This window comes from Physella acuta, unplaced genomic scaffold (genome assembly GCF_028476545.2).
Source record: "Physella acuta isolate Inbredline_101_S28 unplaced genomic scaffold, ASM2847654v3 ptg000617l, whole genome shotgun sequence".
Lineage (NCBI taxonomy): Eukaryota > Metazoa > Mollusca > Gastropoda > Physidae > Physella > Physella acuta.
This window is the reverse complement of record NW_026732136.1, coordinates 1-23,986: the sequence shown is the minus strand read 5'-3', so window position 1 is coordinate 23,986 and position 23,986 is coordinate 1. Positions and strand designations below refer to the sequence as shown.

General features: G+C 34.1%; 3 protein-coding genes across 6 annotated transcripts; 1 reads left to right on the top strand and 2 right to left on the bottom strand.

Annotated features, from left to right (window-relative positions):
* The first annotated feature begins 356 nt into the window (after nucleotides 1–356).
* On the top strand, nucleotides 357–8,139 carry LOC131947959 (uncharacterized). The gene is made up of 3 exons (XM_059309375.1): nucleotides 357–583; nucleotides 5,315–6,628; nucleotides 7,336–8,139. The coding sequence occupies exons 1-3, from the start codon at nucleotides 563–565 to the stop codon at nucleotides 7,996–7,998; spliced, it is 1,998 nt and encodes a 665-aa protein (XP_059165358.1). The 5' UTR covers nucleotides 357–562; the 3' UTR covers nucleotides 7,999–8,139.
* Nucleotides 8,140–9,501: 1,362 nt separating this feature from the next.
* LOC131947958 (ADP-ribosylation factor-binding protein GGA1) lies at nucleotides 9,502–19,446 on the bottom strand. 4 transcript variants are annotated; one of them, XM_059309369.1, is made up of 18 exons: nucleotides 19,379–19,446; nucleotides 17,823–17,983; nucleotides 17,354–17,452; nucleotides 17,098–17,256; nucleotides 16,847–16,912; nucleotides 16,643–16,723; nucleotides 16,400–16,534; nucleotides 16,198–16,300; nucleotides 15,973–16,077; nucleotides 15,696–15,800; nucleotides 15,338–15,393; nucleotides 15,062–15,212; nucleotides 14,587–14,764; nucleotides 14,278–14,295; nucleotides 11,915–12,171; nucleotides 11,472–11,638; nucleotides 11,173–11,283; nucleotides 9,502–10,274 (listed from the first exon to the last, which is right to left on the bottom strand). In XM_059309369.1, the coding sequence occupies exons 1-18, from the start codon at nucleotides 19,413–19,415 to the stop codon at nucleotides 10,182–10,184; spliced, it is 2,082 nt and encodes a 693-aa protein (XP_059165352.1). In that variant the 5' UTR covers nucleotides 19,416–19,446; the 3' UTR covers nucleotides 9,502–10,181. The 4 variants fall into 4 exon arrangements, with proteins under 4 accessions (XP_059165352.1, XP_059165355.1, XP_059165356.1 ...); XM_059309372.1 differs by having other exon boundaries at nucleotides 16,198–16,282; XM_059309373.1 differs by lacking the exon at nucleotides 14,278–14,295.
* A 1,348-nt stretch (nucleotides 19,447–20,794) lies between these two features.
* LOC131947953 (uncharacterized) lies at nucleotides 20,795–21,854 on the bottom strand. Its single transcript, XM_059309362.1, has one exon. It carries the CDS (start codon nucleotides 21,852–21,854, stop codon nucleotides 20,934–20,936), a length of 921 nt encoding a protein of 306 aa, XP_059165345.1. The 3' UTR covers nucleotides 20,795–20,933.
* Between the last annotated feature and the right edge of the window lie 2,132 nt (nucleotides 21,855–23,986).

Sequence of the window (23,986 nt, the reverse complement as noted above, 5' to 3'; positions counted from 1 at the left end):
GTTGTAAGCTGAGGTGTGACGTCATTTTAGGGGGGGGTCTGGCTTTTTGTGACGACGTGTGACGGAGGGGAGGGGGGGGGGGAGGTAAAAATCGTCAAAAAAAAGCGTGACGTCATTTATGGATGACCCCTTATTACAGGTAACCCTATAGCAGAGAGCCAAATGACCGGAGCTTAGTTGGAAAGCTAAGTGACTGGAGACCTTGGGAGCGTATTTGTCGGTAGTCTACATGACGGGGTCCATTAACATTTTGTAGCTGGCCCTTTTGAGAGGGTCTATTTGACGGGGCTATTTTTTCGGGGCCGTCGGTATAGGTTACTAGACATCTATAAACTATGTGTTTAAAAGATTTTGGACCTATCTATATTTATTACACAAGTCTTTTGTTGGTTTAGAAATTTTGCGAATTTAGTTGGCAGCTGTTGGTATTTAGATGCAGTTTTTAAAAATTTACTGCTTGTTTTTGTAGGTACCAAACACTACACTGTTTAACACTGCACGTTTTCAGTCAAACTTGAAAGTTTAAACTAAACCATCTTGGGATCAGAAATAACCCTTTACCATGAAATCCAAAAAAGCAAAGGTACTTTAATTTAGATCTACATTTTTCATACTGTTTAAATATTAAATAATTTCAACACTAGGCTAAATCTAGAATCTCTGTCTCTGTGTTGGCCAGTGGGCAGTGTGAGAGTTGGCACAGTCTGCTTATTTAAAAATTAATCAATAGTTTCAATAGGCCTAGTGTGTCTAGTATTTAGTAACATTTATTATTTAGAATCCAGATGGGTAAAATCTTAGTTTAGCGTCGTAAATTCCAACGTAGCTAGTAATGTGCGATGAAGGTAACTAATGAATATTTCTTTCATTTGGCCATATTTAATTATTTATGTCATATTTTACATAATATAACAGATAATTGAATAACAAATCACAATCCAAACCAAACCAGTCATAAATATCCTGGAATAAACTTTAAACTACCCCGTTCGAGACAACAATGAGTAAATAGTTTAATAGTAAATACAAGCAGCGGCCATGTTTCAAAAACAATAATAGAGTAGTTTCCCTGGAATAATTGTCTATTCGCATGTCTTTTGTGTTGATTTTGTGGTTTAATATGATTGTTTTGTATTGTTTTAATATATGCCCGGGGGTCGTCCATAAATGACGTCACACTCGTAGGGGGGAGGGGGGTGGGTCCGTAATTTTGTGACGGTGTGTGATGAGGGGGGGGGGGGGTTCAGATGGTGCGACGTCACACTTTTGCATTATAAAAAAGCAATGTTAGAAAACGAATTTTAGACGTTATTTTGCGTTTTGGAAAACTGTTTTAATACATTGTAATAACAATTGATTAAAATACTCTATTTTGACAGAGTTCAGACAAGATTTTGGAAAATATAGCTGTTTAAAAAAAATTCAAAATTTGAAGGGGGGTTGTAGGCTGAGGTGTGACGTCATTTTAGGGGGGGTCTGGCTTTTTGTGATATGTGACGGAGGGGAGGGGGGGGGTAAAAATCGTCAAAAAAAAGCGTGACGTCATTTATGGATGACCCCCTGTATAGTAATTTTTCTTTTTTTTTCAATATAGTTGACATGAATGACTAATATACCTTTTCAGACTTAATAGTGTGCATCCAAGACCACAACAATTGTTGGGAGGTCGAACTTTTGAACACTTTATTTGCAGTAAGCAAATTAATATTAGATCGCTCATAAATGACGTCGCTCTTAAGATAGTAATGACAGCGTGCATTATTACAGAAAAAACATATGAACATATTGTTTCAGATAGAAATTGTGATTTGTGGTGGGGAGAGGTTGAGTAGAACTCAGCGATGTGATTTTGGAGACGGGTCAGGGTTTTTTTTTTCGTGAAAACGGGATGTTTGTGGGATAAAGACCAGCTGTAGAAGTATGACACGTCATTCATTGGTGATCCATTTTCTCAGTGGGGACGATAGAACTATTAAGAAGGGTCAAGAAATGTAAAAAGCTTGCTGAGTCGCATTTCTTGAACCCCACCTTTTTCATTCCCCCACTTAGCACATCCTCACCGAGTTGACGCTCGCACGTGACGTCATGTACCGGTACCGCCGACCGTTAGGCTAATTTTATAAAAAAAAAACAACCAACACTGCCTTTTTGACGCTTACTCGACGTTTAATTTGATTACTTATGTTGGTGTTCAATTAAACAGCCCCTCACTCATCTATCACTCGTCCATTTAAACATACGTGGTTATTTCTGCAAGCTTGTTGTCTTGAGACTTTCGGCCCTTAAAAAATGTATTAAGCTCTCACCGTATAGAACTAGACTACCCATATTAAGCTCCAAAAGAAGCTTGGTGAAAACAGGATGGCCGTCTGATTTTGAAGCTGCTCTGCGCTTTATAAAAAGCACAATAAACGATAAGATGACACTTATATTAAAGTACATTGTAGTTCTGAATCTTGATACATTAAAAGTGATATTCGGAAATTAAGAGCCAGACAGTCAACATGATATTTCAATTTGAGTCCAAGAAAATAAATTTCCTCAAACGATGGAACATTACTAAATTTTCGCGCAGTTTAGCGAAATTGAATTAAGTATTTACGTCATCTTACAAAGCGCGATAGCCTAGTGGTGCTCTAACGCGGCCCATGCTAATGGCCGTATTCCTAACGCCCGCATTAGACAAGGCTTATTCGTCGGCAGGCATTTGGTGGCAAGCCTTTTTGACGGGGATAATATGTTGAGGCCATTTTGCCAAATGTCTTAAACTAGCAGGCTTGCAACACTTGTGATGATTCGTTTTAAGCAAGGTATACGTATACTAATGCTTATTTATCGTTATTTTGATTGAACAAAGCATTATAGAGGTTCTCCATCAACCACCTAGGTATTTTTCCCCGTTCACCTCCTTTCATGAGACCGACAAGTCATAAATTGCGGAGCCGCCTGAGTTGACGTCACAAATCTTCACTCACTCCCGTAGCAAATCATATGTGACATCATTAATGGACAACCCCATATCACTCACTTGGGTACTTGATATTGACAATTTGACAAAAAAGGATACAGTGGCGTAGCCAGGATCGTCTCAAGGGGGGGGGGTTCCAATTTTTACCCGGGGACAAACTTTTGATTTGCACCCCCCTCAAACTTTCTATTTGTACCCTCCCTCAGACTTTTGATTTGCACCCCCCTCCCCTTTTGATTTGCACCCCCCTCAGACTTTTGATTTGCACCCCCATTCAAACTTTCGATTTGCACCCCCCCCCTCTCATATATATACCGAGGGGCCTATGGGGGGGGGGATATGATCCCCCCCTAACTACTAAAAAAAAAGCTAACCAAAATGTGTCTGACAGGTGAAGACTTGAGATCGACCATAATGACAACACGCACTTAAGGGGTGGAATGGCTGATTGTTTTAGATGATGTTTTAGAGGGAAGCTGGTGGATAATACATTTTGTCTCCCTGTATATATGAATGATGACAAACATTTAATGTTGTCAAAATTATGGTTAGATATCTTAGATAAGGCAGAGTGAAGCGTAATTTTTTACATTATGACTTGTGACATTGACAACAAAAATATAACGGAGGTTTGGGTTTAATTAAGGTAAAGAGAAGTAAAAAAATTTCATAAGTTACGATAGAATCACTAATTGATGAAAAGAAAAACCTGAAATGAAAATAGTGAACATTCAAACAATAAGAAAAACTCAAACTATATACTATAATATAGATCTAGTAATAGTAAGATCAAATAAACATTAGTAAAAAAACAAACGTGATTTAATACATTGATACAAGTTGCATCTCACAATGCTTCTAGAATTAATAAAGTTGTTTGTTAGGAAATTCAGTTTTTAAAGAGCAGAATTAAAAAAAAAAAATGCTTTGTAATACGGACTATTCAACAAGACAATCATATTTGAATACATTTTCATACGAATAGAAGTGAAAGGGAAGCTACTCTAAATAACATTTTCTTAAGATGGCTGCTGTTTTTAATAGCAAATTTACTATCTCGAACAGGGTTGATAAAAATTAATTTCAGGATATTTAAATTGATTTAACCATAAATGGTGATTTATCATTCAATTATTTATAATATTTTATCAAAATATACAAAAATAAACTCATATTTAATGACATATTCATTAATTCACTCTCTCCTACATTACTAGTTTTGGCCGAATTTACGACGCTAAACTAAGATTTTACCTCCAGATGTATATGACTTTAGAATTTAGGAGTAAGTAATGAAGTGTTAAGTTAATAAGATAAATAAGTATTTAGTATTATTAAGTATTACTTACCTAAGTTCAGTAAGTTGACTTAATTTTTACCTTTAGCTCTTAATGACTACTTAATGAGTATAGGGGGTGGGGTTTAGGGGTAGGGATGGGGATGAAAGGTACCTGTTTGTTTAAACTTCAAACCATCCAGTGCACTGTGCAGAGTGCCAAATCTAAGTAAATGCTGTGTTCAGGGGGTTTTAAAAATTATAGCAAAACTGAACAGCTCTCACAAAAAACTTTGGATGATTTTAAATACCGATAATAGACTCTTCCATAAAATAGGTGTGTTGGGTTGTTAGTAGTATTCAAAAAGTATTGTAATCTCGACTAATTTTATGGTTAGAAATTAGGGTAAGGCGTATGGTAGGACTAGGGTTGGCTTGGGGTTAGGGTTAGGGACAGGGTAAGCATTGACATTAAACAGCAATGTGTGTATTTAGCTAGCTACCAGTAATCTAATACCCCTTTTTTAAAGAAGATTCTAATATCGGACACGTGTATAAAAATTCCCCCCAAACTTTTTAGGTTATGTTCATTCTTATTAACTAACTTTTAACAGCACAATCAGCTTCAAACCTTGATATTTCATATTTCTACTGCTGACGTTGTTAGGCAAAGAATTCAAGGCACATTGTCACATCATGTAGTCTAGCATGCATCTAAACTAGAGATTTTTTTTAGCAATACGTACCTAGCCAAATCTGAAATCAGAGTAGCCACTTTATTAAGTAGTAAATTAGGTGTAAACTTAACATTTTTAGTCAAAAGCTGCTTTGCTAATAAAATGGTTAGCAGTTATGCTGTAATACTGATAACAATCAATAGTCTACATAATTATTGGTGCTAGCTAGGTATGCATTTGCAAGTTGTGTATATAAAATAGTTAATATAGTTGGTTAATATATTTTGTATAGGCCTAGTTAGTTTGTAAATAGGGTGGGTATCAAGATGCTAGCCCAAAGGTCTGGAGACGCAAGTCTGTTGCATTTCAAATTATTGTATTTATTTTTCACAGAAAGTAAAGAAGTCCTCAAGATCAAAAAGATCTCCAGAAAAAAAATTATCTGTTGTTTTGCCACCCTCAAACAAAAAAGGAAAAGGAGTTACTAGTCCTGCTAGAAAACCAATCAAGAAAAGAAAGCTTTATAGCAAAGAAGCCTTACAAGCAGCATACAAAGCTGTAAAGGACAGTAGCATATCAGTTAATGCAGCAGCTAAGCAATATGGTGTACCATTAACCACACTAAGGGATAGAGTTGATGGAAGAATTAGCATTGATACAACAAGACCAGGTCCACCATTACTTTTAACACAAGAAGAAGAGTCAGAAATCTCACATTTTCTGCATACTATGGCCAAGTATGGATACCGCTACACTCGTTTGGAATTGGCAGAAATAGCAACAGATCAAGCTGTTGAAAAGGGAAAGAGAAGTCCTAGATCCAATGGGCTTACCACAAAATGGGTTGACAGTTTTATTAACAGATGGCCATCTATCAGAGAACTAAGTTACAAGTTTAAAAACAAGATGGATGCTGAGCACACAGTAAGGACTTACTTTGATGAGATAAAAAAGATTATAGATCGATACAAATTGTTGGAGAAGAGTGACAAAATCTATAACATTATGGAAATAGTTTTAACAACTGACCATGGCCCAGCACCTTCAGTCTCAGGAAAAAGTGGACACCAGTTCAAAACGACAAATTCAACCAACACAACACTAATAGCTTGTGGGAGTGTAACTGGGAAAGTAATTGCTCCCTTCTTTGTTTTTCAAGCTAGTAAAATTCGTACTGAAATGATGAAAGGCTTACCGAGTAATGTGAATGCAGCAGTTTCAGAGATTGGCCGGTGTACACCTCAGATCTTTCGTAGGTATCTGAATGAACATTTTCTGCCACAGACAAATCGGTTGGACAATGAACCTATACTTGTGCTAATGGATGGCTCCAGAAGTCATGTATTTGTTGGAATGAGTGAGTGGGGCCGAAGTAATAATGTCATTTTTTCTTTCATACCAGCTCACACAACCCATCTCTTGCAGCCTATTGAGGTAGAATGTTCAGAAATTTTACAAAAAAAGTATGAAAGCTTATGCCTCCGATATTTAAAATCTTCTGGAGCACCTAATGTGAGTAGAAATAATGTTGGTGAGTTGGCTTATCAAGCATACTCAAGAGTGATGACAAAACATGCTTTGATGCATTCATTTAAAAAATCTGGAGTTTTCCCAGACATTTCCTCAGATGAAAGTGGTGATGATATGGATACCTGTGAAGAAACTACTTACAAAGGTGGCATGCTAAAATCTGATGAGAGTATGGAGGTAATATATTTTTTCTCAATTAGTATCTTTTATGTATATATTTTAAAACCGTTTTAGATGCTCAAATTGTGAAATACACCGGACAGTGTTGAGCTCATTTTAGTCCTTTGATTTCACTTGTCAAATTTTTATTGTTTTCTTACAAAAAATAACCTAAATTGTAGTCAATAAATTGACGTCATTGTGGATATTTTAAAAATATTTATTGTGAAAATTGTATACTATTTCTACCCAAATTTAGTTATATATTTCTGTAATCAGTATCTTCTTTCTTCAGTTAAATTATCAATACTTAAAAATTACAGTAACCATTCAATGGTTAAAAAAAAGTGAAGTGTCTTTCTGAACCATACGATCAATGGGGCAGGTGAAGTAGAGTTCATCTGTTTCAGTGACATTATTTTTTGAAGGGAAAGTATGGTCAGCATTATGCCCATCTGCCTTTACTTTCCCTAAAGTGATTCCGAGTTGGTACCCATCAGAGGTGGGTAGACTCAGATACTAACAGACTTGAGACAGGAGCCGAATTTGAGACTTTGGGTTAGCAGCCAAACTGTTCTGTAACACTTAACCATGATTTCTTTCTTTGGAAATGCATTATTATTGCACACACACTTTAAAAACATAAATCTATAAAGCAATATAAAAAAACCCAAATATTTACTGTAAGTGTAAGCAAATTAACATCATGCAATTGCAATCGACAGAATCAAGATGAAGTCATATTCACAGAAGATTTGGTTGTTGGTCACAATCAAGAAGTCACTGAGGAAGAAGTTGTGACTACTCAGGAAGTGGTTGTCTTGACAGAGGATGGGTCTACAGAGGAAATGGTTATCACCCCTGAGGGACATTTCATGTTGGCTCAAAATGGTGATGTGATAGTCTCTTCTGATGGACATTTAGTAATACATGATGGAGAGCTGTTTGTCAACAGCAGTGAAGGTGGATACTCTCACCTCGAGTCAGTTCAGCTGATTCAGACTGTAAATGGCATGGAACAGAATTCTCCTCTCAAGTCAGTTGAATCAGATAAACTAAGCCCAGTGAAGCCATGCCTAAATATTAGTGATGGAAATATAATTGACACATGCACTCTTGATCTTGATAGTAACTCTAATCTAAACTCAACAGATAATGGATTAGAAAGTTTAAATTCAACAGACAATGTAGGAGATCAGAATACATCTGGTAGTAGTTTGTATTCTTCTGTCAATAGTAGTGTGGACAATAGAACAGAAAAACACAGTGACAGTCTTAGTGAACTGGATTCTTCTAGCACAGATGGTGAAAGTGATGTGAATGAAAGTGTAAGACTTGTTATCAAAGAGGAGATAAGTGATGAGGATTTACATAAACACAAAAATTAATCCCTAGATTTCATTTTTTGTGATTTCTTAAAGAATTGTAGATTGTTTATTTATCTTATTACTCATTTTATGATTGCATGTTTTAGGCAAATATTCCTTTATAGTTATAGCTGACTTGTTGAATAAAAAATGATACTGGTACTGCATTTAAAAAAAAAATATAGCTAAAGTTTGTTCTATTTGAGATAAGCTTATTTGATGGTTTGAGGTCATTACATTTGGTGTTTAACACACTTCTTTGGATTTGAGGTCATCCATTTATATTAACACAAAAAAAATGTATTTTATCCTGGCCTCAATGTGAACACAAATAATTTAGTCCTTCAATATGCTCGTTAAACTTATCTAGGTGTGTGCCATTTCAGTGCTAAAAATGTTTCCCCAAATTATTTTTCATATTAACTAAAAATGTATACAGGTAATTACATTTTGTTTTTAATGTGGAAATAATTTTCAAAGTATTATTTACTGTAGTTGCAGCAACATACACAGCATTACAAATTGTCTTAGGACCATTTCTGGTTAATGACCTCTATTTCTGATCTTGATCACTTGCTTATACATACCGTATCATGATTTCATGCACTGCTATTTAAATGTATACAGTTTGTGAGTTGAATACTTTTTTGTAGTAAACAAGTATTCTAATGTTAAATCTATTCATGACACCCCCCCCCCCCCCCCCCCACCCCAAAATTTTAAAATAAATTATTAATCCTTGCCAATAAATAATAAATTGGACGTCAAAAAAATGGAAGATTCTTTTTCTAAACATGACTGTCACACAAAAGATGTTGCAGTAGAAGTTGAACCATTGATTCCAGTTGAACATTGTTAATGAATATTGACTAATTAGAACTAATTAGATGCCGATATATAAATTAAATTTACACTAGAAGTCTTTCAGAACACTTGCAAAATTCATTTTCAGTTATTTTAAACCTGCAGGGTTAAAAATGTATAAAGCTGTACATAGTACATGTTGGCAAATGAGCTCTTTTACATGTAAGTAACACTTCCAGAGCATCAGCATTTTAAAAAAAATGCTTTAAATTGATATTGAAAAATAATTTTAAGTTACCAAATAAAATAAAAGTCTTTTATTAATTAAATAAAAAGTATATTAATAACACCTTAACATTTCTCCACTGTATGGCAACATACTTGGTTATTAGATATATAGGCTGTTGTGCCTCTAGAACAAAATAACAACCACAATTTTGTTATTGAATTATATCTAGACAATATTTGAATTTGCAAAATAAACTTAATATGGGAACTACTGCAAATTTAGATGTTTTAGATTATGAGTATGCTCTTAATATTTATGTTCATTCAGGACTCGTTAGTTTCTGCATACATTAACCGAAATAAGTGAATGTGGCAAATGACTTTTGCACCATGCCCATTTAATGAAACATTTCATACATTGATGTTGTAATTAAATGTTACCTAGCAGCTTTCTTGCCCCCCTTCAACTTACTTTAAGATAAAAATACCATAAACAATGCTCTTGAAATTTATTTGTAAATTCATTTATAAGTAACTATTAAGGAAAATCAAATATTTTTCTTTAATATAATTTATTAATAAATAATTATAGTTGTATTTCATTGTGTGAACATTTTAAACAATAAATGAGTATGAACTCAAGCTATTAGATCAAAATCAAATTCTTCTGAAACAAAAAAAACAACTCCTGCCTAATTACGATGGTAGAATGGGTACAACATCCAAAAATGAAAGGCGTAAATATTCATTATACACAAAATGTACAATAAAAACAATAACAAGACTGATTGCATGGTACAAACAAGGTCAATGACTTAAGTGCAGATACATCCACTCAAAATTATCACAATCATCACATTTGAGTTGCTTTATTTAATGTTTTTCATGTCTTGGTTTTAAACCATTCTGGTACTGGTAATGTTAAATATAAGCAACTGGTGGAGAGAAGTGTACATGTAAAACCATATTACTACTTTTGTTCAAACAGAAAATTTGAGTGTTCATATATAGTTTTGTGTACCTGGTAACCTATTTGTTAATTTTAAAAATGTTCGCTGAAAATGTAAAATAAAATTGTGTTACATTTTGAAAAATAAAATGTAATTGTTGTTTTTACAAAATTATAGAGGCCCTCAATGAAACCAAAGTTAAAGAAGTCCAGGTAACAGAAATTACTGTAAAGGAATGCCATCAATATCACCAACATCAGAGACTTGGTCTCCATTTAAAATATATGACAACTTGTACTTCAATCGCACCTTTTCCTGCGAAAAGAAAATTGTAACACTATAATAATTTGAATATAAATGAGGTTAATCTACCAAGTATTATTTAAATACAAATGGCTAAGTGCATTTGAAAGGGCTCTTTGCACCACGATAAGCACTTTTATGAGCATGTGATGCAGAAAAGTGAGTTTGGCAAGAGGCCAAGTGGTGGCCAATGCTATACAGTATTTTAAATTTGTCTGCTCTTAAACACAACAGACAAACAAGTTGGCTCCTGCTGCTATGGATTTTACATGAGATATAGAATATGATCGCAGTATAGATAAGACGATGCAGCCACTGAATAAAAGTCACTATCTAAATTATGAGATGCAAATCTATCAGATGAATTACAGATACTAATGAAGGAGCACTTTTACATTTAGCCACAAAAATACCACACACCCACAAAAAAATGTGGGCATTAATGAATGATCATCCATAATCATGACTAAATGATTGACTATGTTTAGGTGATTTAATAGAAACTCCAGCTAAAGTAACCAGTCTAAACCACCTACCCCTGAAAACAGTTTAAATTCTCCAACCCCTTCAATAAACAATTCCAAAAAATTAATGTCTTTCAAAAAATCTTCACATTTCTTTAAGCCCCCTCCCCCCCAATTACCAAGTCATATTTCCCTCACCTTGTTTTCAGCATTAAAGATTGCTTCTAAGGGTGGTAGTATTCTACTTATAAAACAAAAGATCCAGCAATGCTTATTATCTAGACTTTTAATTTGCATTGTGTATACACTAGTCTCCATTTTTCTTCTTATAAAAATATATTGGTGGATTCCACCCATAGCATAATCCAAGGCTGGTAACTCATGATACGCAATGTAGTTTAAGTGAGATATAAAAACACCACCAATATTAATATTTAAAGACTGACCTTTCTTGGGTTAGCTACCAACATGACTTGTGTGATTGCTGCTGGTGGAAGTATAGGGTTGTAGGCAGGAAAGTCTGTAGCTGAAGGTGGCTGTAACTTTACTTTCATGATCTGCATTTAAACAATAGATTTTAGTTGTATACAAACCAAAGGTGTACTGGTAACAATGATTCAGGTATCTGCAAAAAGGGCAGGTATGTGGACTAAACATTCATTAAAAATATTACTTTTAAAAAACAAAGCAGCAAAGTGGTGGTTTTAAAATATAAATTATTTACTGTATTTTACAACCACCATACCTTAGGAACAGCTGCCTGAAAGACAAAACCAGTAATAGGGGCTGAATTAGTAGATATTGTTGAAATCACCATTGTAACCACATCAGCTCTAGGGCGATCCTTAGCAAAGTGCACCATCATTTTCAGATTGTTTTTTTCATATGCTGTTATTGATGGGATATTGGGGGCTGCAAGGCAACAACAGAGCATATCAAATGATATGAAATAAGAATATTACATAAATTAACATATTTTTACAACTTGTGCACAATTTCCATTATTAACATACGGTACTGCATTCTGAGATTAAAAATAGTCTTTGCATATTCAAATAGCACTAGACATTACAAGACTATTAAGATATGCCTGTCACTAACAGATCACATGAGGCTGCTAATCTTAAGAAGCTAAAACTTTTCACCATCCCCATAACCCAATAAAATACAAAGATGAGTGTAGCATACCAGGTTGTATTTTATCTAGGGGCACAAAGATGTCAGTCAGTGGCAGAAGTTCTGGCACAGGCTCAGCACTAACCATTGCAGAGAAGTCTGTGTTGTTAGCAGGAGCTGCTGATACTTGGCCTGCGGGAGATGGCTGGAGAATAGCCTGACCAAAACTCATCTGAGTGGCATTAGTGGTAACGGCAGTAGTTGTGACGACAGCAGATGCAGCAGCTTTATTTGCAGCTAACTGGTTAAGTGGCAGTTTTACAGGTACTCTGAAAATATATTTTGAATAAATTACCACAGGGTTTATAATTATCAATATATAAAGACAGTTCAAACTTATTCTAGTTAGAACATTCCAATCAATGTTTAGAACAGAAATTTTTGCTAAAAATCTGGCACTACAGTGAACTAATTATTTATTTGACAAGGTTTTAGCACTGTCTGGTGGTTACTTTTCAAAATAAAAAATTGGCATTCTCTGACTGTGCAAATATTTGTATTGAAAATGTGGAATAGAGGGTAATTCTAACTGTGGTGCAATGAACTAACAATGATTCAGGCAACAGTTTTTAGAATGGTCACATAAGCAACAACCCTGAAAATTACAAAGTGAAAACAGTATTTGAAATTTTTTCTCCCATTGCACATTTGAAGAATTTGGATATAATTAGTAGGTATAAGTTAAGTGCACAATTTCATAAAGTATAGAAATCTAAAATAAATTATCACATGCTTCAACTAGATGGATCTTAATTTGCAAGCAGAAATGAAAATAAAAAGTACTTGGGTTGATATCCACTTTTAATATTAATATAATAATAACTATTATTGTACTAGTCAATGCCTGCAGTTCTGAAATACACTACCAAATGAGTAATTTTAGAAAAAAAAAGAGAAAACTTCTACTTTTTTAATAAACAGAAAAACTGCTTCAATTTTAAAACCAAAACCATAATATTAAATTTGTAGAAAAGGAATAAGAATTCTATATTTTAAAATTTATGTAATAAGTCTGAATTAAAAAAAACAAACTACAATCGCCTTATTACAAGTGCTATCAGTGCACATTTTGCTGACAAAAAGAATGCCTCCTAAATAACTATGCTGAGATATTTAATCCAATATATGATTGGAGAATGGATGATGCATTTGAGTTCACCAGTAGCATGATTAGAATAGCTTGGTTCAAACTAAAATATCAAGATTAATTTTTAAGATCTCTTGATCCTGTTGCAGGATTTTCTTATATGGGTTTTGCGGATTTATGAAAACTAAGATTTGAGTGGAAAGGTACTAAACATACCTATCATTCAAGATAAAACCTGATTCAAATTTATTTAATTTAGCTTATATCCTAAAACAAAACTTTATTATACAACCTAATTATTTTTTTTAAAGTTCACCATTCAAGGTAAGATAAAAAAAAAACAAAAAAACAACAATGGATGCTACTTAGTAGATAAATTTTGTTTTTAAAATTTACTCAGTTATTGTAAGAAAGAAACCAAGGTTCTTATTTTGATAATGTTTGTTATGTATTACTTTAAAATAACTGATTTTTAAAACTGTAGAGGCTTAAATCAGTCTTAAACACCTTTATCTTTTCACCACCAACCACAATTTAAAAAAGGCAACATAAGCAATGTGACACCCTAAGAAGTAAAAACTAAGGGATAGTTCTGAAGAATTAACTTAACATAATATTCTAAAACTGAACTAAAAAAGTAAATATTTTTAAGTTGAATACTCAAGTATTCTTGTAACTGAAATATTTTTATAAGTGCGGAGTCCCTAATTTATATCCTCCTTCGATTGTGTATTGTGCTATCAAATAACAGGTACCCTTAACTTGTACAGTTTTAGCCCTTGGGTGTGTGTGATGTGTTAACGTATGACGAATGTTCATGTGGGGGTTGAAAGTTGATGTTTGCTAGGATGAGTTAGTTTGTGACAGCTGGCAGTCAAGTCGTGGAAGGACATGTGTGCTAGAGATTTTATTGAGTTTCTTTTTATTTATTTTATATTCTATTGTTTGCTACATTCATAGTTAACATTATGTATTATATTCAGTCTTATTATCCTTATTATTAAGCAAATTAAGTATTGTGTTGTCACATGCTGTACATTCTAGTATTGTGTTGTCACATAATGTCCCTTGACTAAACATTGAAGAACCTGATAATAAGTTTGCTTTAAATTAATTTTTAGATAAATTACCAATTTTCAAATGTCATGCCTAATTTTTTTTTGCTTTCTCCAAGATGAAAATAAAAAAAGAAAGACAAGTCAATACAAGGCGAAAAAAGAAAACAGCAATTTTTTTGAAAAGAAAATTCCCTTATAAAATATTCAGGAAAATAAATGTGACCACTTACACCCCTTCTCTGTATCTACTGAAAAATGTTTAAAGCACACAAACAGATAAGTTAAATTATTGAAACATTTGCTAATTAAATGCTATCTATGCATACTTATGGAGACTGTCTTGATTTAATCTGTAAACAAGACATGCCTTTATAGAAAGGAGGTCAATCAGTTAAGTAGTTTTTTATCAGATAAAAGATTACAGTAATCTCAATACTGACTTTTGAGCTTTTGGTTCCAATTGCTTTTACTAAACAATTGTAGTATGTAAATGGGCAAGCAGTTAATGTATTAAAAGAATATGTAGAAGTGATAGTTACGTTTTGACAGGGAAAGTCTCCTTATGGAGGTTGTAGTCTTGTAGTGACTTGTTGAGTATGTCCAGGTCAGCAAGAGATGAACCAGGCTGACTGTTAAATACACTAGGCTCAGAGATGCTGGGAGCAGATACAGCAGGTCGTACACTATGTGATATTGCACTGTATGCTGGTGGTGCACCTTTAAACAGAAAAAACAATTTTAAAACAGTTTTACAACTAGGCTTCATCGGCAATGTTCCCTCTAAGGGGGAAAAGCTAGTGTGCAAAATGTATTTTCTGTGCACGCTGTTCTGAAAGTTTTATACAAGGATGTATTTATTTTACAAAATCACTGCGCTGCAGTTCAAAACTACTGCGCGGCCGCGCAACTTAGAGGGAACATTGTTCATTGGTACTGGAATAGGTGTACATAAAAGAATGAAAATGACCATTATATTCTCAATATTCTTATTAGAAAAAAAAAAAGCAAACAGACCAGTGAACATTCCAGTAGAAGGAATCATTGGGGACCTTGCAGGGATTGCTGTAAAACCAGGTTGGGTACCAAACTGTGACACTGGAGCAGACATGTTCATAGCAGGTGCCATAATTAACTGGGGCGAGAAATTATTGATAGCAGATGATTGCTGAAACAAAAAATATTGAGAATACGTTTTTAACCAATAAACTCAACATTTTAGTTTTTTTGTAAAATGCTACAAATATGTAAACTCTAAATCTAAATAAATAAATGAATAAAGTAAAAAGCTACCTGTTGTTGTCCCATGCTACCAAAGATACTTCCTAAATCATTCATATCTCCTAAACCTAAAAAAAAATTAAGTTTGAGAGCACTGTTAAGAACTGAACAATAACATAACTTTCATCTCCACCTTTCGTGAAGTAAACATCTGTATTATGGACTTGTTTTAAAGAAATTATAATGGTATTTTTTTTCATGATACATTTTTTTAGCTAATTTTAGCATGATGTGATCAAATAAGAGTTATAATTGTTAATTACCAATAAAAAAAAATATTTTTGTTCATTCAACTGCCACATTCAAAAGAAATCAATGTCACGTAAAAAAAGACTACGGCCGTAGTTTACAATAAACCAGCAAAACTAACCCAAAGAATTGAAGTCATTCTCTAACAGGCCTGTTGCAGATGCGGTACTTGATATATTGTTACTTTTCAAACTTGAATCTAATCCAAGATCCAGTAAGGAAGAATCTAACATCAAATTGAAAAAATTTGTAAATTATGAATTTCTTTGACACATTGACTACAACTACTTGATTAAAAATAAACTTTTTAAAATGATTTCAAACAGCACCCCAAAGGTATTGTTTACTAAAAAGTTTTTAAATATTTAAAAAGAAAATGTAAAAAAAAATCCAGTTACCTTTAGCGCCTACGGTATAGTCTCCAATAGGTTTTTCTCCTTCCACCTTCTCCTTGTATAATGTCATGACTCTTGTAACAGAGTCATTAGCTTTGAGAATATCATCTGAAAATACATTTGCCACAAAATATATATATTATAAATATATATATATTAAATTTATTATAAATAAAAATATAATGAATAACAAGCTTAAATGTTAAATTTGTGAATTCAATAACTTACTTATGCCATCATTATCATTCTCATCAGTGTCACTGGCCAGTCGGAACAGATTAGGTCTCTGTTTTTCTAAATTGTCATACAGTTCCTGTGTCAAATAGCATAACTTTATTTTAAACAAGATAATGTATGATCATAGTATTAATAAGTCTAAATTTAATAAGTGTTTGAATAAGAAATAAATAGCACTATAAAAACTTCATACCTTCATCATTTCTAACTCTTCTTTAGACGAGTTTGATGAATACTGGGAGATCATCTCTGTCAGAAGTTTGACTTGGTTCCCCACAGATTCTAGTTCATTTATACGCCGTGACCGCTTCTCCGTCTTTTCCATATCCTTTCCAAAACAAACAACATAAAACTTAAAGTAATTGAAAACTAGTAAAGATTTCTAAACAGACTATAACAATACCAATTTATCTAAGAAGAAAAAATGTGCTACAACCTCTTTCACCATAGTTTTGATCAATCTGTTGGCCGCTTGCAAGTCTTCAGGATTTTTGCTACGCAAAAGGCGTTCCAGTGTCTAAAACAATAAAAAGAAGCTTTAAACCACAAAGAAAAATTATTTTAATAATGAATATCTTAGATTAAAACTATTAGGACATTAGCAAAGAGAACAATAGTTTATCACAAGTTTATGACATACTTTTGCTTTTTCGTCATCTTCAAAATCAGCTTTTCTAGGTTTTGGAGGTGGAAATGGGTCAAAGCTCTGTAAAAAAAAATCATTCTTCAAATTTTAGCAAATAACAACATAAATTATTATTATAATTAAGTATTGTGTTATTAACACTCCTTAATAAAACAAAAAGTGTGTGTATGTGGGGGGGGGGGGGGGGAAATGAAATGCACCATGTAGAGCAGTTTTTTTTAAAGAAAAATAAATTACAAACTAACCTTGTCCATATAGGTTGGATCCTCTTTAATAATCCCTTGTGCTTTTAACATTTTATAGGCTTCTCCAATTTTTGGTTCATGTGTAAGACCTTTGTACCAGCTATAAAGAATCTCTATACACTTCTTTTTTACTTTCTCAGATGTACGGTTTCCAAGGTACTGCAAATGGAATACGAGGAAAATAATAAAGAAAGGCATAAAATTATATCAAGAAACAAAAAGAGAATATGTTTCAAATAATGTTAAAATGACATACCTTTGGTGAAACAACTTTTATAATCTCATTAAGAAATCTAAACTTGCCAACTTCTTGATGAAAATATCTGCCACAATTTTTCACACATGCTTCAAGAGTCTGAAATATAAAACCATTCTTGAAAAAAAACATAACAAGACAATAAGCACTTGAAAGGTGAACAAAAATATTACAAATTTGCTGTAATTTAATAAAATGAAATATTTCCATAATTAACCAAAAAAGCAACTACAAACAAAAACAACTGCAAATACGTACATTAATTAAGTTTAATTAAAGAGATCCGTTAAAGAAAACAAAGTGAAACCAATTATTTATTAAGTACTTGGATGCAGTTGCTTACACTTAACTTAAAAACAAGATTGTATAGAAGTTAAAACTTAAGAAAAGCTAATCTATTATATTATAAAAATTAAATCAGCTGAAAGCAATTAAGTTGGTGATTATCATTAATTGGAAAAATACATACAGACAATGCATATAAAGCTTCCTTTTCTTGTGGAGATTGTATTTTATGAGCCAGTAGTCTAGTTGATAAAAGAGGCCCTTCCAACTCATGAACAACTTTATCACAAAAAGCAGTAATCTTTTCCCAGTCTTCTTCTTTCATTGATGGATCTGTTGCACGATCTATGGAATAATTGTATTTGTTAATAGAACAAAGTTACTGTGTAAAATAATTAGCTAGTTATGTTAGTAAATGGTGTAAATTTAAACAAGGATAATAAAACTACAAGCCTTACAAAGAGGTAAGATTTTATGCCTATCCTGTAGTATAATAATTGTATAATATATTATGGCTTCAATTTTATCTAGCATCTTGAATAACACACACGTAAATAAGTTTTTATTCAAGTTGAAGTACCAACTCAATTATACAGTTCTTTTTCTTCGTTCTTAAATATAATGTTGGATGGGATTTCCTCAAACACAAGTATAACATGTCAACTGCTTTTCTTTCTGTATTTGCTTCCATTTCATTTGTCCAACCAAAAACAATCTAAAAGGCAGCAGTTGTTTGATTTTATGCAACAAGCCTGCCAGTTGGTTAAGGGAGCTCATTCTGCCAGGATTTCAAAGGGTTGATTCTAAATATTACATCCATAAACTCACAATGACCCCAAAAGTGACGGCACTACAATTTCAAATAGCAAATGCCCAAGCTATGATGTATGCTTATATCTAAAGCAATGTGAACTCTGCTAACAAGGAAATGTGAGCTGGCAATAAGCTTTCATGACCAAGAACATAAAACTGAAAAAATGCTTTTTCATTTTTTTTGGGATGATTTTAAATACCATTAATACATTTCCAAAATTAGGAGTGTTAGGTTGTTAGTTGTAATGTAATCTGGACTAGCTTTATGGTTGGAAATTAGGGTTAGGCATATGGTAGGACCAGGGTTGTGCATATGGAAGGACCAGGGTTGGGGTTAGCAATGACATTAACTACCAGTAACCAAGAGTATGTGTAACCTAACCCTTTTTAAAGAAGTTTCTATTATCAGACACTGGTATAAAAATTCCACCCAATTTTAAATATTTTTTTTATCTAAACACAAAAACAGTTCAGTGATCTGATGTTTCTATTCCCAGTACTGTGCGGCTGTGGGGGGGGGGGGGGGGCTTTTCTAACTAATTAAAAAAAATTTAAAATAGCCTAAACAAGACAAGAAATAGGCCTAGAGTGACTAGTGAGTTTCCCACACGTCTTTTTTGTGTTTTCCCGTTTTATTTGAATAAAATATGCCCAACTGTAGATAAATTACGCTAAACCGCTAAAACGAGATAAGCCGGATTTCTGTTCAGTGTTCATCATTCTTTTTTTACTTGTCCACACAAAAATTATTTTACAAACATCGAAAAGTTAAGTTGACATTTTTGTAAACAATGGCATTTATCAAAATAAAATGCAATTTGGGTGACCAACACAAAGATGCTTAGTTTTAATTAGATTTTATTATTATTATTATCCATACTAAATAAAATCATAGAAAAAAATGGAAAACATAATAATACTACTTACTAAGAAGTATTTCTAGGGAATCGTCGGAGGTCGCCATTTTGTCCGTGTCATATGAGTCTCGTGTGACTTCTCGATATTATAAATAAACTATAATGATTTCGTTTATTTAAGCTTCCCCTTCACGACTTTCGGCCAGAACACATAAACTAGACGATGATCTTAGTCAAGATCTTGTTTCGATTTTCGTACAAGCAAAAAAAAAAAAATTGAATTTATAGAATGAGAGAGGGGGTCTAACTCAAATCGTCATGGTAGACCTACGTTTAAAATTCTTTTTGGAATTTGTAATATAATAAATATATGCTTGTAATCGGTGTCTTTCACGAAGGAGGGGGGGGGGGGTGGGGAGTGTGTTGGGGGGGGGGGTGGGGGAGGAGCGACTTAAACTTTCAGGGGCGGACTAAAATTTTAGTGGGGTGGGCGGACGCTGGGTGAGGTATATAGTTTCTATAAAAATATTATTTATAGGGGGTAGTGTGAGGCCGATGGCTGTGTTTGGGGTGGGGAATGATAGTTGGCCCTTTTTTGAAAAATAAAAATTTGCCTAATTAAAACAAGCAAGCACATATATGAGTAATTCGAATAATGAGGGGGACATGGAGGCGCCTACTGCCTATTTTATGTCGGCGTTTGTACCTTACTTTCGGTTATTAAAGACGTCTATAATGTGATGGGTGTCTGTACTAAATTTCTGGTAGAAATTAAACATTCAGAGCTTTTTAAATTGAGTAAAATAATAAACAGAAATTTCATTTTGCTTTAAGTGTATAAACATTGGTCAAACTAGAAAGCCATTCAACAGGAAATATAGTTTACTATCTAGCCATTTTTATTATTTTAATGTATTTTAAACCATGTTTTTTTTTGTTTTTTTTTTTGAGGGTTTAGAACGGCGGGATTTATTACCAACTTTTTTTTCAGCAGCTCCAAACGGTACAGGTAACGTCATGTCCTTTAGGTCCATCAGCTGTGTGGGAGAAAGAGAGAGAGGGGGGGGGGGGCTAATAATCTGGCCCTTCTCATCTTACTACCCAAGTATTGTCCTTGCATTTGCAATGCACGTACATTCCAATGGTCTATTAGACAAAGGAGCCATACATATAAGGGTTCAACATGTTTTATTCGGCTCATAATATTTAATATACTTTAACGCATGGTGTTATTTTGTACCGTGAGCTAAAATAAGAATGAAACATTAAAAAAGTCTTCAACAAAACATATTATAAACTTTATGTTTTGTTAAGAATGATGAACGATCAGTTTCAAGGAACAAATTTAGGACCACAATTATTTAAAAATTTTGCCTATAAAGATTTGTAGGATTTTAACTACAAAGATTGCACTGTAAAATATAGAATACGTTTTATTGCAATATAGAGTGAAAACAATAAAACAATTAGTTAAATTTGTGTAACTGGTACCCGAGCGAGTGCGTGTTGACAACATATCCGTAGACCAGTATTATTAGTCTGTAAAATGGGTAAGCTTTTTGTACGTTGCAAGGATCTAGTAGTGGAATGATGTGGCGTTCGATCAGTTAAGGTAGTTTCGTTGACTATGGAATTGATGTGCCGGGTCGTAAGACATTGTCGGTCTGAGTTCCAGAAGTAATTTCAACATCATTACAATCGTCATCTGCCTCGTCGCAGCACTTCGATAGAAAAATACAAATGAGGATAATGTTCTTGAGAACAAACGGGGAAATGCCGACATTGACGCCGTGCCATAGCACAAAGCGAGTGACGAGGTTGGGGACATTGACCACAAGCACGACTAGCAACCGGTGAATGTAAACCAAATGTTTGCTGATCCTTGTCTTCCCGAACCCCGTGCAGCACAGCGTCAAGAGAGGAACGGTGGGTAAGACCAGATTCAGCACCGACTGCGCCAGAATGATCTCCTCTAACCCGTCCCACAACAAGCTGCGGTCCTCCATGTCAAAGAAGACGTCCAAGATGTCAGCCGTGTCCAAAATATCGAAGACCACCGTGTCGGTCAAGTCGTCGATGTACTTCCATTCAGGACTGCATCGAGGAGCATCGTGCTGGGTGTACAACAGCAGCGGATATATACAACTCCCCAGCGCCACGGCTGTTTTAAAAGTATTTGAACTATAAAACGAATTTTTCATAAGTTCCATGTTTTCTTTTCGCTCAACTATAAAAATGACCTTGATGCTAACATTGAGGCTGATGGTTAACCACGCAAGCCAAGATAAATTGTCAACCATTTTGAACCTGTGTTTGTTGTGTATACATATTTTCAAACACGGGTTGATAGTGATGCTCATAAGCAAGACTAAATTAATGAAATCGGAAACCAGCCAGCCTGCGTATTGAACAGATACACGTTTGATCACAATATAGTCTAAAACTATCGCCTGAAGAAGAAATAAGACAACGCATACGAAGCTAGGGACAGCTTTACGAAGAAAATGATAGCAACGTGATGGAGCAGGAGAGCTTTCGGTTTCCATCTTAAATTAGATGTCATATTACAGAGACCATCTGTCGACTGTTGGACCTCTCACACACTCGTTCTTCGGACATCCATATTCAGAGATCCGTAGTGCCTATACAATTAAATGAAATGTTTGAAAGTTAGTGTAGGGTCTACATAGCTAAAACTTTTTAAAATTAACTACTATACTATAATGCAGTATATTTGTTAAAATGAATAACTAAAGGTTACCGTATTTTAAATGTTTAATGTCGAAATAAAAATACCACACGCAGTTTAAGAAAAATATATGTAACACTGTTAAAAAGCAAATATTCATAAAACTTGGTTAGCTCAGGGGCGTAGCCAGGAATTGGTCATAGGGGCACCTTTCCTGCAACTGGTTTAGGTACCATAATAGTAAAATTATTGACATTACATACATTTATTGTACACAAATGAAAAAAAAATGCACATTCAATTTTGAAATAATATGAAATTAACGTAAAACACGTAAAAATAACATAAAAGAAGCACAAACATATATATAAGAACTAATTGTTTGTTTTATTGACTGTTATTATTCATTCCATGTTTTTGGTCGCACAAAGTAATTTGCGCTGTTTTTCGTTTTAAGTTTGAATTTGTTTCTTTTGCTTACCGATTTTAGATCTAGATCTCTAGTACTGCACTCAAATGTAGGCACATTTTTCCGCTAATTTTTAAAAAAGTCAACCCAGTTCGAAAACATTATTCCACTTTTAAAAAGGTAGACAAGATTTACATTTTCTTTGTTTACATTCAAGTAGATCTAGAGTTCTAGACTAGTAATTTGACTAACTAGACAAATCTAGCTATTTTAGGTAAAATAAAAACTTGCACGTAGCTTACCGTTTAATAAATCTTCTTCATGCATTTGGAATAAAAATTAAAATGTATTACAAATTAATAACCTTAGGCTCAAATAAAGTTTTACGTAGATCTAGTAACTTTCAGTAGCTCACTCTTCTCCGATTGTTTATTAATATTTTTACTAGACTACTAGACTATTCAGCTCGAAATCAAAATACCGGAAGTTTCATCAGATAGTCTAGACTTTTTTTGTTATAGTTTTTACAAATCTTTACAATGTACAAGTGAAAATTACTAATACTAGAATCTAGATCTAATAATATTAGGGATCATAACCATATTAGAAAATATAAAACAGAGGTCTCGTTGTAATAACTCTATCTGCGCGGGGCCTGGGGACTACCACACGCGCGACGCTTTGTTCACACACAGCCAAATTGTCTATTTAGTCAAAAGTAAATTGGGGATGACAACAACAATAAGTAAATTAAAAATAATTAGGGTGTCAAAAATACTTGTAGTTGTCGGCACAAAAGTTAAACTCATGGAGTCATTGGTCATGTCTCCTATTCTGTATGGATGCGATTCATGGACCCTCAACGCAGACCTCCAGAGAAGAATCCATGCCCTGGAAATGAGATGTCTAGGCAGACTTCTAGGGATCTCATACAAAGATCACATAACAAAGGAAGAGGTCTGTGAAAGGATCACTAATGCGATTGGTACTTTTGAGAGTTTACAGTGCATTGTCAAGATACGAAACAATATTGTATGCAGGGCACTGTGCCAGGAGGGAGAAGAAAAGGAAGGCAAAGACGTCAGCAGATGGATGACTACAAAGAATGGAATGTGCTGAACTACTTAGAGCAGCAGTGGACCGAGCCAGATGGCAGAAACTATGAAAAAATCAACTGTAGAACCCTAACGACCTCTAGGGTTGAGCGACAGGGCTGTTGCGACGGAGGGGGTACAGATGTCCCCGGGTGCCGATCCTACGGGCGCCAAAATAAGCTTATTTTAGCTGCTATGGGGGGGGGGGGCAAATTGAAAGTTTGTCCCCGGGATCCGGGAGGGTTCGCTACGTCTCAGTTGAGGGATGAATTATTAAAATTGAGGATCGACAAAACAAGAGGCATTTTCATCCATCTCAATGTTATGACTGATTGTGGTCTTCCATATAGCTGTTCGTGGCAACAGATTTCTGTCTTAATTTTTATGCGGCAGAGACACAGAGGATACGCGGGACCGTAAGACAAAATTGAAAAACAGAGCTAACTGCCGCATGAATAATGCAACGACATTCTGGCCGGCCACCTT

Excerpts from the sequence above, each read along its gene's own strand:
- LOC131947958 (XM_059309369.1), bottom strand. The coding sequence starts at position 19,415 with ATGGCGACCTCCGACGATTCCCTAGAAATACTTCTTA. Across the intron at positions 16,078-16,197 it reads GAATGATAATGATGGCATAA|ATGATATTCTCAAAGCTAAT; the intron begins GTAAGTTATTGA and ends ATGTATTTTCAG. Across the intron at positions 10,275-11,172 it reads TGGTAGCTAACCCAAGAAAG|GAAAAGGTGCGATTGAAGTA; the intron begins GTCAGTCTTTAA and ends TTCTTTTCGCAG.
- LOC131947959 (XM_059309375.1), top strand. The coding sequence starts at position 563 with ATGAAATCCAAAAAAGCAAAG. Across the intron at positions 584-5,314 it reads TGAAATCCAAAAAAGCAAAG|AAAGTAAAGAAGTCCTCAAG; the intron begins GTACTTTAATTT and ends TATTTTTCACAG. Across the intron at positions 6,629-7,335 it reads AATCTGATGAGAGTATGGAG|AATCAAGATGAAGTCATATT; the intron begins GTAATATATTTT and ends TGCAATCGACAG.
- LOC131947953 (XM_059309362.1), bottom strand. The coding sequence starts at position 21,854 with ATGGAAACCGAAAGCTCTCCTGCTCCATCACGTTGCTATCATTTTCTT.